General features: G+C 39.9%; 1 protein-coding gene across 1 annotated transcript in view; it reads right to left on the bottom strand.

Annotated features, from left to right (window-relative positions):
* Positions 1 to 585: 585 nt before the first annotated feature.
* SAMD3 (sterile alpha motif domain containing 3) overlaps positions 586 to 16,734 on the bottom strand; it is a 37,341-nt gene continuing 21,192 nt past the window's right edge. Inside the window, exons 7-10 of the mRNA XM_064649520.1 lie at positions 3,687 to 3,890; positions 3,135 to 3,306; positions 1,355 to 1,437; positions 586 to 1,102 (exon numbers count right to left, since the gene is read on the bottom strand). Coding sequence (XP_064505590.1) covers positions 785 to 1,102; positions 1,355 to 1,437; positions 3,135 to 3,306; positions 3,687 to 3,890 — 777 coding nt within the window. The 3' untranslated portion in view covers positions 586 to 784. The remainder of the gene's footprint in view (positions 1,103 to 1,354; positions 1,438 to 3,134; positions 3,307 to 3,686; positions 3,891 to 16,734) is intronic.

Below are 16,734 nucleotides of genomic sequence, written 5' to 3'. Positions count from 1 at the left end.
CAGACATGCACAAGTTAAGAGGAGCATGTTAGGGAAAAGAGGAGGCTGTGAAAAAAGAGAGGAGAGGGCCTCTGCTCTGTGTGGGCAGAGAGAGAGTCATCATGTGGAGAAGGCTAATGCGTTCTGGGGAACAAATTCAGAAAGAAAATGAGGCATTCTTTCTCAAGCACCAAAGCTGTGGTTACAAATGCACATGGCAGCATTGTGGATAAGTCATTCTTGCTACTTTCAGAGCTCATCTTAGAAACCCTATTTAGCAAATTCAGGATTAACGTTAAAACAAAAGAAAATAATGTTTCATGCAAGGAGAAAGTAGTGAAAATTCATCATTCTGCAAATTAAAAGTCAGGCCAACCATTTTAAACCACAAAAATTATTAAATTAGGCTCTCAGTGATCATAGTATTATGAAGTGATGGTAATCTTTAATTTGTGCCACTTCAAAACATTAACTGTATTAGCATCTGAAGTACTGATATGCTCACATAGGCTCACAATATGTTTTTTTTTTAATTCTGACAGTCAAAATATTATCTGAATTTGTCAAATGCTCCATATAGAAAAATAATACATGACACATGAAGTAATCTAGAAAATTTTATTATCTCTAGACTTCACTAAAATCTGCATTTTAAATAAAACTGCTGAAGTGGTTGTTTTTTTTTAAAGTAGCCAGTACAATAAAAAAAAGGGCATTCTTAACATATTTAAATATACATACACTTCCACTGGAAATAATGGCACTGATTTATCTTCACAACAAAGGGATTTATTTTGACAAAATATCAAATGCTCCCAAGATGAGTGCTGTGTGCACCATCAGATATTGGATACTTGGGTGCCTCCAGCCCTGTCTTTACCTGGATGGGCAGGGATGCTGGGTTCCTCACCTCAAATACCAGGGACTCCAGGAATTTTAGTGTCCTGTGGATCCTCTTTGGGCACGGGATGTCGAATACATGAAATGCAGCTACTAGTGCTGCCAGGGCCATAGTGCAGTCATCGAGCTGGGCCAGCTCTTCCCTTTCCACATACAGTGCAAACTCGCATGAATTCACATTGAAGGGATTCTTTACTTCCAACACTGGTGTCACTGCCTTTACCTAAATTAAAAGAAGGGCATTTCAAGTGATGCCACAGCATTGCTAAAATGAACAGTTCAGAGAATTAAGTAAGCCTCATAACACTGCTTTGAATTTAGCTAGTATTTCTATGAGTATTTGCCTTCTACTCAGAAAACAGGCTAATTTCACCTTTTTCAGGGAACTAAGCTGAGCCACCAAAAGACCAGGTGATGTGCCCAGGGAGCTGATAGAAGGAAAAGAGACCAAGGCTGCTGGTACTCTGTCTCCTACCTCCTCGTTTACTGCAACAAACAGACTGGAATCATCTCCAAAGACATCCGGCAGGAGTAAACATGCAGCAGTCATTTTCATATCTGTCAAAAGGCAAGGATTTCTACTAAATTACAAATGAAAACATTCTGGCACTGCAGTATCATCCTGGAAAAACAGAACACAGCCTATGTAATAGTTAACATCTGAGCAGTGGAGCTGTTGTTCAGTCCATTTGGAAGAGTAGTTTGTACCACAGTGAATATTTGGGTGCCTCAGCTGGTAATGGACATTAGCGTTCAAATAATTCATGGAATTCTGCTACTCAGTATTACAGTTCAGTTTCTCTCACAATAAGTTGACCTTTGGTTTGCTTTTAGTGGAGTTTGTGAGCTGAGTAGTCCTCCTGTCCCCACCATGCATCCCCAGATGCCCCTTTCCCCAGTAAACTGGATGTCTCTGGGGAGTCCTGTTGCCAAAGGACTCTGCTTTGAAGGCTGCAGTACAAGCTGGTGCTGCAGAACCTCCCGAGACCTGGTACCTGCTACCCCTCTGGTTCAGCTATTATTGACTATAACATCTTTTTTGCAGCTCAAGCTTCTAGTGTTGTGTGTTTCACTGAACTGACTTCATCCAGCATTTATTATCTAGGTGCCATGTCAAGTTGGTTGTGAGAGTAAAACAGAAAAGTGAAGGCCTTGGGACTTTAATAAGGTATGAGTTAAGATCTCTGTGGACATACTGTATAAGAAAAGGGGAAATTACTTACAATATCCATAGTTTTCTAAGGCCAAAGCTATGAGTAAAAAGTCCATGAAGGCTTTCTGGATTAGCCTATACCTTGATACTTTTTAATCTATCATGAGCTATCGAGTACTTGTGTTTTTAAGCTTAACAAAAGAAACTCCCAGTGTTTCAACCAATGCTGCTTGCTTCTTTGAGAAATGACCTGGCAATAAATGGAGTGAAACCGCTATAGGAAATATATGTCGTATAGTATGACCTTTGATTTGACATCGTGGCATTAGGCCTGTTTGATAGAAAATGAGTCTAAGGAGCACTTCTTCAAAGAGCTAAGCTTGGGCATAGGCAGCAACAGCTGGGGAAAAATAACCATTCTAAATAACTGCTTCAAAGGTTTTGTCTTTGCAGCTTCCAGACTTCTCAGACTGAAAGAAGTTGAGTGACAGCAGGTACTTGCTCCCCTGCAGCCAGGGAGCCAAACACTTTGAGGTACATAAACCTCCATGGATGATTCTGGTCCCTGCTCACCAGAGGTACCAGTCTGTGCCCTTTTTTCCTGCAATGTGTCTCTGCAGAGATGAGGTACATGAAATTGTTAGTGAGAACTACTACTTTAATTTCACTAGGATAAAGGTTTTAACCATAGAAATAGTACCTTGCTTTCTAAAGGAAATTGTGTCTTTTTTTATGGGACTGTTTCTAGAGCAGAAAATAAGTTTTCTGTGGGTATTTTTAGAAAATAATAAGCAGTCTTATGTATCTAGAAATACGTATCTGCTCATCTAGCAATACTTACTTTAAGGGAGTTACTAACTTTATCCAGCCTACAGTCTTTTATTCAATAGAAAAAAAAGTTTCAATACTTGACTGACTTAATTTTTCTACTAATTTACTAGTTTTTATTCTTAATGCTTCCCCATCACTATATATTTTCAAAGAAACTGTAACATTTTTAAAATATTTTTGCAGTAAAATTGAAACTAGTTTAGGTACATAAATGAGAACAATTAGCTACAACGAAACTCTGGTATTCAGAGCATAAGAGATTAGTACTGACATTTCAGAACATCTTCCTCTGTGTGCTGCTTCAGATTTTCTTGTAGCATAATGTTAATTGGATTATTCCTCACGACATACAAAGATAATATATTTTCTGAATAAATCTCCAAAATCCCAACTGTTTTCTTATAAATGTCCATGTGTGTGAGAAGCTGGAACTCCCTAAAAAGCTAAAAGAAAAAAAATATGTGGTATTTCAAAACTCAAAACCAAAACTGTAAACAATGCATGCACTTTGAAGACAGGATAAAACCAGCTCATTTAAAAAAGATTATAAACTAGAGAGGATGGTTTTCATTTCTTTTCAAAGCAGGGAAGAAATACATCAAGTAACACCAAAATACTTCAAATAACCCACTGGTAGTGTGTGTGGCACATTTAACACAGAGCTGGTGAACCTTTCAAAGAGGGATTAGCTGCAAAAATTTGAGTTAAAGAGAACAATGCCAATGGATACTTCACTGGAAGCATCCAGTAAAATAACATGCCTACAGTTCTGTCACATCTATAACACAGAATTCAATGTCATTAATAAAAATAGCTCTGTTACCTGATAAGGGCATCTTAAGAAAGGAAATAGCCTAAGAATATCTTTTAAAGGTGCCTTATTGCTGATCATCTTTCTCCGTATTTCTATTGTCACATTCATTTTGTTATCCACTTCTTGCCAGTTCCTCTGAGTTTTCATATATTCTTGCTTAAGCCATTTAATATGTAAATCCATTGTACTGCCTTTAAGATAAGCAGGTTCTTCCTATGAAGAAATGAAGGACAGAATTGTAACAAATCAGCTTTTTTATCTGATGGGGCTTGTGTCATTTGATGTGACCTCTGTGATTTGAGTGTAGTCAAGCTCAGAAGAAAGTATGTGTAGTGTGGTCTCAGTACCAGCTCTGTGAGCTCATCCTCATATTTTTATAGTTAGATAAAGGTCTGTTTTCATATAAAAGTATATGTCAGCCAAGTTTCCCAAGCTCTAATTAGATATTTGAGGCTACCAGTGAAATTCCTTTGCCTGTGTCTGGTTTGCCTCATTATGGTTTATTAGAAATGAATAGTCAGTTCTAATGATGACCTTGTGTTTAGCAATATTAATTCTGTATTACTAGAATAGATAGTATTTTTCTCATACTCATACAGGTCTTAAAAGCAGGACAACTAACTTTTACATTTATACAACTGAATCATTTACCCCCAGGGAGACCAGCTGAACTAAGAAAACTTATTGGAAATCATTATTTGAGCAATTTGACTGTTAGTGTTTTCAAAAAGTGTTTTTGTACTTGGAGATAGTTAACAATTTTCCTCAAATTTATTATTAGTGTCCCTGATGTAATTCCAAAGCTAGTAATTACTAAGAAGAAGAGTGGCTATTGACAGCAGTACACCAGTGGCAGTAGCCTGGGTCTGTTTAGTTTATCTGTCAGAGGATGCAATGAATTTGCTCATTGAAACAAGCCAAGAACATGTTACCATTCTCAGGCTGCATTGACACTGGCTTTTCCCATCTGTATTGTCACTGTTGCAGCTGTGACAATACATATGGGTGGCCTGTAGGTCAATACCAGAGGGAGTTGAGACACTTCATACTGTTCCCCAGAACAATTAAGACGCGGAACTGTGAAACATGCAACATCTCAAACCGCTTCACAGTTCTCTGCAGGCGCAATTAAACTTTCCAGTTTAATTAACATAGTTTTTAAAATTGTGCATGTGGTATTCCAAGAATGGTTGCACAAGGTATACAGTGAAGAAACTGTCTCCTTCCTAGTATATATCCATAGATTTCCATAGCCATTGGCATCACAGAAGAAAATAAGCCCTGCATGCAGTTCAGCTACCTAATGTGACCCCAGCAGGTCACCCTGGCCCTTGCTAAGATGCTGTATTAGTACAGTCTGCATTCTTTCTAATAGAGCATTTTAGTCCTCATTGTATTACAATAGAATCATAGAATCATAGAATCAGCTGGGTTGGAAGGGACCTTCAAGATCATCAAGTCCAACCCTTGATCCACTACCGCTGTGGTTGCTAGACCATGGCACTAAGGGCCACATCCAGTCTCATCTTAAAAACCTCCAGGGACAGAGAATCCACCACTTCCCTGGGCAGCCCATTCCAATGCCTCATTATCCTTTCTGTAAAGAATTTCTTCCTAATATCTAACCTAAACCTCCTCTAGAACAGCTTAAGACCATGCTCTCTTCTCTTACTGCTGGTTGCCTGGGAGAAGACCAACTCCCACCTGGCTACAACCTCCTTTCAGGTAGTTGTAGAAAGTGATGAGGTCTCCCCTGAGCCTCCTCTTCTCCAGGCTGAACAGCCCCAGCTCCCTCAGCCTCTCCTCATAGGACTTGTGCCCGAGTCCCTTCACCAGCCTTGTTGCTCTTCTCTGGACCTGCTCCAGCAGCTCAATGTCCTTCCTGAACTGAGGGGCCCAGAACTGGACACAGTACTAGAGGTGTGGTGTGGCCTCACCAGCGCTGAATACAGGGGAAGAATCACTTCCCTGGACCTGGTGACCACACTGTTCCTGATACAGGCCAGGATGCCACTGGCCTTCTTGGCCACCTGGGCACACTGCTGGCTCATGTTCAGCTTCCTTCAATCCAAACTCCCAGGTCCCTTTCTGCCTGACTGCTCTCCAGCCACTCTGTCCCCAGCCTGTAGCACTGCAGGGGGTTGTTGTGGCTGAAGTGCAGGACCCTGCACTTGACCTTGTTGAACCTCATCCCGTTGGAATCAGCCTATCTCTCCAGCTTGTCCAGGTCCCTCTGCAGAGCCCTCCTGCCTTTCAGCTGATTGACACTCCCCCCCAACTTTGTGTCATCTGCAAATTTGCTGATGGTGGACTCAATCCCCCCTCATCTAAATCATCAGTAAAGATATTAAATAGAACTGGGCCCAACACTGATCCCTGGGGGACACCACTAGTGACCGGCTGCCAAATAGTAATGTTTGTTTGTGACCGGCTTGAGTAGGCCTTTCTGTCCTCTTCCTCAGTGCACAGAGCAGAGGTGGGAAGTCAGACAATTTAGTGTGCTAGGAAGAAGTATAAAGAAGGATGAGTGTGTAGTGGTCCTGATCCCCTGAGTTCTGTCAAGACTCCACTACACCGGGGTTTGTGGACTCCCAAGGGTTATGTCTTTATATTTAATAGCCTTCAGTAGATTTTTCTCTTTCAGTTACTTCTCCCAGTCACTTTTCAAACTGTCATAAAATCATACCTGCCACAAAATGCTGCATTAAATTTGGCGGTTTAGCTATGCACTGTCAGAGGAAATGCATTCTTTTGTTTGTTTTCTCCTGCTGCTTCTGCTGTCTAATTATCATACTGGATTCAAAACCTATTCACCCTCTCCTAGCCACTGTAGTTTTATAGATATGTCATATTCTGTCCTCAGCCATTCCTTTTCTGCCCAAGACTGTCCTAAGCTGTTTAATTTTTCCACGTATGAAAGCTGGTCTGTACTTTCAATTATCCTTGTTAATATCTTTGCATATTTTCTAATTTCAGTGTAACCTTTATGAAATGCGCATAGGATAACACAGTGTAACGTAAAGTATTTGTTGAGATACTGGGACACCACAGGGGCATACAGTGGAATAATGCATTCCCTTTTCTTTCTTTCTTAAATAATTCTAAGTATTCAACATGCTTTTTTAGACTGATGCTTAGCATTGTGCCAAATATTCTTTGGCCTAGTATAAAAATATCATTTGTGAATGGTACTAATAAGCTGAGAGCCCATCATTATAAATGTTGTTAGGACTGGGTTTTCTCCTTGTGCCTTATTTTTCATTTATCACTCTTGAATTTTATCTGCTGGGTTTTTTTTTCCCTGAAACTCAGTAGTATGGGGTCCTTCTGGAAGTCTTCAATCTTTGTCTTTAGTATCCTTGGTAGCATCACAAAATGTAGCCTGCCAACTGTTTTCCTTTTTCCACGTCATCTAGAAATATATTGAACTGCTTAAACTAAGCATTAATAATCTTTTCTGCTGTAAAAACCAACTATTTCTGGCTGGCCTTGTTTGGTCTATCTTTTAACTGCTTATCCATGCAAGGACCTTCCCTTTAGATTACATCCTCTAAGAGCCTTTGAAAGGCATGTGGTAAAATCTCTTCTAAAGTTAAAGTATTATATCAGCTGGATTTCCTGTGTCCTCAGGGTTGTTGAGTACTTCAAAGAGCTAATGAATTTATGAAGAATTACTTCTGTTTACTGAAACTTTGTTGATTCCTTCCTAATGTGTTCATCTCTTGGGTCTGCATTACAGTTCTTGCCAATTTGACCATTAAAGACAGCAAGTTTCTTGGTCACTATGTTCCCTAGCTCTCTCCTGAAACTCTAGAAACTGATATGAAATTAGCTACCCCCAATTGTATAGTGTCATGTTTCGTAAGAGAAATTGCACATCACAATAAAAAATGACCTATTTTATCCTTGGACACAGCTGAAAATTGTGCATGAATACTTGTTCCTGGAAATGTGTTACTGCTCATTTTAGTGTAATATTTTCTAACCTGTTTACTGACATGCTGGTCTGAAACAGATGCCCTGATGCTACCTGTGAGGAATGATCCCAGTAATGTGTTCGTCTGAACTCCTGAGAATTCTTGCAAAATCTGTCTAGTTCTTCTGGTATGGGTTTGTATTCTGTCAGCCCTCCTGTGCCTATAGAGTGGAGTGCACCTTGAGTGCTCCTGCCCCTTAGCTGCATCAGGCTTCTTGTTTCTCACGTGGTTGAAAAAGCCTTTATAACCAGTGCAGAAAAGGCAGAAAACCACAACGAGAATTTTGTGTAAATCTCCATCGAATCACTCACAGTCATCAGTCTTGTTTTGCTGCTGATGTGTCATCTCTGCAAGCTCCCTGCATTGGCATTTGGTCATTTCTGGTATGTGACTTGTATCAATTACTGACCTTGAATACCATCCTAGTATTCACACATCCCCAACTGGGCCATTCAGCTGTTCCTTAACTTGCTAACTTGCCCTAAGTCAGACAGACTGTCTTTTGCTTCAATATGACCACTGCACAGAACCAGGGGTTGGTCCATTCTTGTCAGTCTCAAGAGGCTCACTCTTTCTCACATGTGCCTACATGCAAACTTGAACAGTTGTTGGGTTTTTTTTAATTACATTTATGGTTTTTACTCTGCAAGAACTAGCTTGAAGTCTCTGACTCCAAACAGCTCTTTTATTACTGGTTTCTCCTATTGCTCTACTTCCAAGCCTCCTGCCCATAAAGCAGGAGCTTCTTCAGCCAGCTGATGCAGAGCATGGTGGCTCATTCCCAGAGGGCCTGTCACCTTCAGTGCCTTACTTGCGGAGACAAGAAAGCAAAACAAAGTCGACCCAGTGTGCTGTAAGCACAGACTGCCTGACTGGGTTGCTTAGAAACGAACACTGAGGAGAAAAAGTTGTGACCTTTACTCTGCCTTATCTCCATCCCCCTTGTCAAGGCAAATGCTGCTTGAGTTGATGGACTTTCTGTGTAGTCATCTCAGTCCTTGAGAGCTAGTTTAGCTAATGACATTATTAATTAGCTAAAGGAGACCATTTGACATTTTCATAAACATCAATAGCAAGTTCCCAATAGAAATATGGCAGTAGCATAAGGAAGAATTGCTGTCATACCTATCTACTAGGGGGAAAAAAAGGGATGGTAGGCCAGATTTTGTAGTGTAAATCATCTATTACCTCTGAGTAACACAAGCAGAAGTCAGTGTTAGAATTGGTTTTCTTGCAGAGTTCATCCTGCTTAGAGCAATCACCATCTGTAATCTTTCTGACTTCTTAGTTTGTGAACAACTTGGTTTTTAAGGTAAGCGGGAAGGTGAGAGGTGACTTCCTTTTGGGGGAAATAAGTTATTTCAGTGGGACACCATTTTATAAGTATTTGAAATTTGATTGGAGATGATTCCAAGTGTGATTTAAAATCTTTTATAGTTAACGTTGCAGTATGAACAGGAAGAATCTGGGTTTGGAGAGCTGGTTACTGAGCTGATCTATCAGCCTATCACATGCTTATTTAGGGAGGACTCTAGATCCTCTCCACTTTAACCATCAAATTGAGAAAGCTAGTTACAGCTCGGCTGTTTGACCTTATTTGATAATAAGGTTAAAGCTCAGTTATTTTGATACTGTGGAAAAGCAATCCTAGCAAACCAAAGCTGAGATCTCGTCCCAATGTCTGAAGAAGCCTCAGCTAACTGTTCAGCGTATACGCAGGACAGAACTAAAAAAAAAATAGCCTCATTAAATGAGGAATTCTTAATTTTTGAGGTCACTCAATGTCCTCTGATCAGATTTTCAGTTGTGTCACCAGTAACATCCATTTCACTTGCAACTACAAGAATGTTAATTGGTGATGTTTAATTTTTCTTTTGTACAAAATTGTATTTAGTGATGTACATAATTTATAATATAAAGAATTTCCTTTCCTTTTGAACAATAAAATTTTGATTTATTAAAAAAAAATCTTTCTGGAACAAATGAGAATTACCTCAATCTCTTTAAATAAGAAGCTGCCTTTTTGTCACAAGCTCATGAGAAATACAGCAAAACAGAGAAAAACGTCAAAAGGATGCAGAAAGGAAGTTAATGAGGTAAGCAGAGGATATCCAGTACTTGTATGTCATTGTGACCTAGCCCTTGCCTGCAGGATGGTCCTGCCAAAGCTCCTGGTCATTCTGTTGGAATCACGTGCAAAGGGTGACAGCAATAGGTAGCCCCTCCACAACCACCCTTGACTTCTTGGCATCTGAGGCATCTTCGACTAAGGACACTAGATCTGGGAGCCACACAGGTTGTTAGGCTCTTTGCCTATGCTCCAGATGACTTTTTCAGTGACCCCCACTCAATATTCATAGTTCTACTTGGAACCATACACAAGAGGATTGTGTTAGGATGCTCACATTAAAGCAAGAAAACATACATGCATAAAACAACTAGACTCTAAATTCCTCATTTCTCCAATCTACTGAAGCAAGAGAATAGTTAATCATTTGGTTGGAGATATATTTCTAACTAAAGACCTGATTCCTTAATGTCCTTGTGATGGATCTAGATTCTTCCCAAGATACAAGATTGTATTACCACATTACTGTAAAAAAGCCCCAGCTAGCAGGGCACTTCATGAGTCAGTGCCCCAGCCAAGGAAGTGAAACTGTTACATCACATTGTGGGGAGCAAGGGAGCAATTCTTATGCATGATGTGATCTCCAAGGTCTAAGCTTCCAGTTACTGTTGAAAGACAGCATCATAAATCGTAAAAGTCATTAATGTCAACACATAAGTAACATGACTGCCTAATCACAAAGTGATGAAAGCTCCTTTGGTGAGGACAGCAGGCACCTCTTGCTCTTTTACAAGGGTGTACACCAGTTCCTGAATGGTAAATGCAGCCTAACTGTTGCTAACGACAAAGATCAAGATCTCTTTTTTGAAGAATGCCAACAGGACCTACTGGCTCCTCAGTTTGAGAGAGTGGATTCAAACAGGAGCAATGGAGTTAAAGCAGTGGATATGAGGACACGGTACCACACACTGTTGGTCTGTTCACTGCCAATCATGGATCTAGGTTCCTCGCCTGGCACACTCTGGGAATATTTTTTTGAGGGAACTCTTTTGAATGGAAACTAACCTGCTTGCTGAAAACAATGTGGTAAAAACAATGTGATGGTAATGAGAACCATCTCCTGGAACAGCAGTGCCATGCAGACAGGTTCGCTGGTGTCAGCACTGAATGGAAGCTCCTTTTACACCATACTTTGAGACTGGGACGAGTAGTAGTGTTGGTACAGCTGTTGTCTTTCATTACTACTGCTCTTGTTAGCTCCCTGCAGCTGCTAATAATATTCCCTTTGGAAAAACATTTCAAATTTTCCTTGTTAGATGCCAGTGCATATTCCAAGTCATGTTATTGCTAAGAGCATTGATGCTGCTGACACTTCTTGATTGCTGAGTCTACCTGCATCAGAGTTAGCATCAATGCTAACTTAAGGTACTTACACAAGAAAGCCTGACAGTAGCAGTTTCGTTGTCTTCTCTATACCTAAACAAAGGATACGATGCTTGTATGCTCACTCTCTGCAAGTTAGGACCCTTGTTTGGAATAATCTTTTCCATTAATTGGCTTTTATAACTTCTTCGGGGTGAGAAACAGCTTTCATGGTTAGTTAAGTGAGCATAATCTGAATCTTATGTCTTGATTTTTGAATACTGAAAAGTGGGTCTTGCTATTTTGGAACACATACACAAGGCATCATAAAAACACAGTGTGTTGAACAGTTTTTTATACTGCTATTGGAAAGGACAGCCCTTTTTCTGTGGTGACATACAGGTTCATCAGAATGACATTACTATGCTGAACATCGGGGTGTTTTATGTCAGGAGGAATGCTCAAAACAAGTTATGACAATTAGAAAGTGAAGAATTGCTCAAATAAAAACCCCAAAACACCCCAGCCTGATCTGGAACAAATATGAATCTGGAAGGCAGGCAGTAAGCTGGACACTGTGCAAGGCCCAACTTCTTGCCCCAGATGGTGGGAGAGAATTGAGAAGGCATCACAACTGTACCCCACCTCTCATGTTGAAATGCTGAACACAAAGACAGGTGAAACTGCATGGACAGGCTGCTTTTATGCAAAACGAGCATGTAACCTACTGCAGGATCCACACTGACTTGTACTCAAATGAGATGTTTAATTAAAGCAGGCTTTGCTTTAATTACACATAATTGCCCTTTTGAGCTAGGCAGGCAATTTAATAACTAGACTTACATGCTAACCAAAAATTTTCAAAACCACGTAAGTCAGTCTATTTCTGATCACAACTGCTTTCTGATTTGTAAGCTGCATAAACAAAATGAGTAAAATCTGTTTTCTTCTTCCAAGGGGCAACCAGTATTTGACAATTTAACTCACAGAACAATGGAGATACTGAATTACATAAATAAGAAAGTGAAGCGCAAGATGTATACCAGGAATTTGTGTTTAAACCTTTTGCTTTGACTTAAAAGCATTTTAAAATATTAACTAAGTAACACTACACACTCTGTATGCACATCAAAGTTTTAGTGGAAAAATCACATTACAACAGTACAGTACAGCCACTGGATGATCATTTATATATGCATCCTCCTATTCTAGCTGCGCAAACATTCAAACACTTAGAGACTTTTAATGTTAAAGGAAAAGGTGCTATCACCCTGTGTCATCTGTGTATGCCATTCACAGTATGGATGGCACCTAATGCTGTACCTGCCAATAGTGTCTCAGTCACAAGACTGAGCCAAGAGAGTTTCTGCATCTCGTGCACAAGCTGTTCATATTTTGAGAGTTTGTTCCAGACATTTGGGTTCCTTTTTCCCCTGCTGTTGCCTTGTTCTCTCCTCAGTCCTCCCTTTTTCTCCAAGCATCCCTTTCCAAGTCCTATTCTCTCCGGACTCCTTGAAATCTTGTTTCAAGTTTCTAACTTCTGCGGTGGCATAAGATCGTTGACAATCATGATGTTATTTATCACCTCAAAGAAAGGCATATTCCTAGGAAACGTCTAACTTGCCTAATTTACCTAATCCAAGGTAAAAAAAACTCCAGCTCACAGTGTAGATATCACTTAATCCTGATTCCTTCTTTCATCAGAAAAGACAATTTCCAGATCATGATGAGCATAAAGCCAAGAGGGTAAACCACTCTTGGACTGCACAATACCACCAAAGCAAGCATATATGGTACTCAGCTTCTACCTGGTTGCTTTATGGGCCAGAGGTCTTCTCTGCCTCTCATCTGGTCCTCTTGGCAGAGGATTTGCACATTCACCATTTTCAACATTCCTGCTTATCTTCCCTGTACACAAATAATATCAGCAGATGCTCAAGTTTCGGCAGAATCCTTCCACCTCTCCCAGTCTAAGAGAGTCATCAAAACATTTCTTATCTCTGTCCCATAGACACAGAAAGAAGATGGCCTGCTGGTGTCCCCTTTATAAGTTGTTTTCATTATGTTATTCTCAGCTCTGCTGAGTGTGGCAAATACGCCCAGTTATCTGCAAACATCTACCACTATCTTAACTGAAGTCTTCTCAGAGCCTATTTTTCCTTTTCACACCTAACTCCAAATTTATTTTTGTGAAAGCTGCAGAGAAACCCTGATGACCTCACAAACAGGCTGTCATAGGATGTGAGAAATTGGAGGCATTAGAAGAGGGACTGTACTATCTCCATTTCTGTTTAAGATCATGGACTACTAACAGTCTTCTAGCCTGTTATATTCCCTTACAATTCAGGTAACTTCAGGTGCCCTTCAGTAGTCCCTTTACTGAGATATTTTCCCATTTAATGTCTGGGATGGATTGAAGTAGCTTAATCCAGCTGCATAGATATAGTTATTTAATGATATTTGAGATATCAAACCCCTAGAAGTAGCAGAATATGACACAGGACCTATTGGAAACACATGCCTTTGAGTTGGCCGGTGGAGCCATGCAGGATATCTGCGGCCTTTTTCATGTCTGCGTTTAGCTAACTGAATTGGTTGTGTAGTCACACTTTCCATGAACAGCACTGTTCAAGACTGACAAGATTTCCAAGCTTAAAATTCTGAAAGGAACAATTTGCTCTTTGGTCACTGCTGGTTTGATGACTAAGATAGTGTTTGAACTACAAGCTTTCATCATATAGAAGCCAATCATCAGCTCTAACTGTATTTCTCTCTCTATCACCTCTTGCCTTTTGACAATACTCTGGCTAAAGATGCACACCAAGAAAGTCCTATCTTTCTACCCCTCTTGGCTCCCCCAAGTCTAGGGCCCCTCCTATTTCAACTGGCAGGAGGTGGTTTCCCTCATAGCCTGAAGGACCATAAACCAAATAATGCCTTAGGGCAGAGGAAGGGGAGTTTGATACTAAAAAAAGGAGATCAATCAGAACAAGCCACTGGAGGGCTGGTTTAGCAGTAATCCCACCCTGGCTACAGCAGGGAGACTGGCTTGCTTTTCTTAGGTATTTTCACGGTGTGATCACCCTTGTCATGGAAAGTACCTTCCATTTGCAGCAGATGAGGGATTACTGCAGCTGCTATGGAAAATGACTGAGGAGGATTCTCACACCGTAGTCATAAAATTTGTTCCGTATGGAGGCTTTCCTGATAAAATTCTGAATAGCCCTCAGACACAGAGGCTCCTATTAATGTCTGTCAGGCACAGTCTGAGCTTCTTTCCATGGTGGTGCAACCTGATGAACATTTGTAGGGAGCATAATTTAAATCAAAATCTTCTTCAGTGACAGGCACCGCCAGCATGGGTTTATGTGTTTACTTACCATCATCTCATTGCCCTGCACTTGCTCAAGACCTTTCATGTGATGCTAGTCACTCTAAAAAGAGTAGCTACACTTCAGTCTTGTTTGAATATAATGCTCTGTAATGAGGAATACGTCAGCAGATGTTTTAAAGAGACTGGAGGAGAAAGGCAGATGCTGCACCTGGAAGCAATGCCCTGCATGGGAGGATGAGTAACGCTTGAGCTGCTTTTAGAGGAAGAATGCCTTCTGGAAGGTAATGGGCTTGCACAGACTGAGGGGCAGTCAAAAATCACAGGAAGCTTGTCCTGGCAAGCAACTGGATTTTCAAATTATGAAATAGGAAGATTGATTAAGGCTTTTATTAATAATAATAACTTTATTTTTCTTTTTATATAAAAACAAATGCCAGATATAACAGTGAGACATTTCCCATTAGCAATCCAAGATTATACTGACACAAAGTACACTTGACAGAGTTACAACATATGACTGTTCAAAACCTAAAGCTCAATATAGAAGTCAGCTGTGTGATTGGTAAGTAGGTCATCTGTTGGGAACAGATGTGCTCTCTCATCTGCATTGCTTTGCCAGCTTTGATCTATAATGCCCTAAATGTCCTACTCTGCCTATCTAAAGCGAGTGGAGTGACCCAAAGGGATTATTGTCCAGAGGTCTCCTTAACCTGGAATTCATTTCCCACTCTTTTTCCTCATGTGTTGGCTTCTAGTTCACACAAGACTGATTCATTTTCCAGACTTGGAAAAGGGATGAAGGCAAGGGGATCTAGCTAATGATAATTTGAATATCATTTGGCTTTGCTGGTGGTATTGGCTTCTAGATCAAATATTTATTTTTTGAGGCTAAGACACTCTGTTTAACAGTTTATATTTTTCGTAGAGTAATTAGTGCCAAGGATTGGCAGAAAGGTGCCTTTATGTGTGTTCTTAAATATACAAAATGAAAAAACCCATGCTGCATTTGTTTAAAATAGTAAACATTTTGTTCAGTTTTGCACATATGTAGTGACATAATTTAGAATCTCAGAGCCAAACATAGCTAAAAATGTTATGATTCCCTCCGCTTTGTGGGACTCATTCTTAAGCCTTAATAGGCTTCACAAGTGTTGTTCTTGCATTTATATTTGTATTTTATTTATATATATATGTGTTCGGGAGACAGGGAAAATGCGAGAAAGAAAGGAAAATTTGTTTAGGGACACTCAGCATCCTCTTACCTCCTTTCATTTTAACCTTAATTTGCTTACAACATTAAGGCTAGCAAAAAAATGCCTAGGCCTTTAAAAGAGATGTAACATTCTCCTTCAATATCTAAAACAAGCAAGGGATGACCAGTGGTGGCCTCGGGCAGTGCAGTTAAAAAGAGTGGTTATTTCTAGTCTACAGACATACTGCACAGGCAGTTACACCTTCTCTGTAGAAAAATGAAGCTGAGCATGCAGTCCCTACAGGAACTCCTCAAAGCCCTTCTCAACTAGCTCATAAGACAGGAAAGGTCCACATTTGCCCTTTCCAAGCTTTAGCAGATAAAGGATGACTAACTCTTAATGTGCACACAAAACCAGGAGCCTATAATTTCTTCTTTACTGCAAGCAAGACTGTTTATTGGTTTGCACCGAAGTTACAGATTTCTTACTTCACACATTCTGCCAACCCTTCAACTGAAGCAGGCAAGGAGGGAAATATTTATTCCTACACACATTAACCCAAAGGGGACAACCAGAAATTAGTGAAACTTCTAAAAAACCCCAAACCAAAAATGTATCTGCATCTTGAGTAGGAAACTACAGCTACCTTCAAACATAATGTATTCAGAAATGCATCCAATAAACCACTCTTGCTCCCCTAAATACAGGGTGTGGTAAACAGCAAGATAGACGTGGGTAAATTAAAGTCAAATATTTCCTTACAAATCTTCTTTATTGCATTCCTATAATTGTTTAAATTGTAGGAATGTAAGTTAAATGTTTTAATTGCAGCACAAGGAAGTGTGTGGAGCATTGACAAAGCATAGCTGGAACCTTAATGTATTTATGAAAGTGTATAAATTAATTAGTGTGCTTCAAACACTTACTGGACAGTAATAGCTCTCTGAATTCTCTAAAGGAATACAAAGCAACTGCATGCATAGATTTGTAAGCATCCTTACGTATACCACACATCAACACAAACAGATTTTATATACCAAAGTGCGATGTGACAGTAGAATATGGCCATTTGCTATCAGCTCAAATACCTCTTTGCATTCTTATTAGTACAGATGTTTCAGCT

This window comes from Pseudopipra pipra, chromosome 3 (genome assembly GCF_036250125.1).
Source record: "Pseudopipra pipra isolate bDixPip1 chromosome 3, bDixPip1.hap1, whole genome shotgun sequence".
Classification (NCBI taxonomy): domain Eukaryota; kingdom Metazoa; phylum Chordata; class Aves; order Passeriformes; family Pipridae; genus Pseudopipra; species Pseudopipra pipra.
Note: the sequence above shows the minus strand (reverse complement) of the source record. Positions and strands in the feature narration are given on the sequence as shown.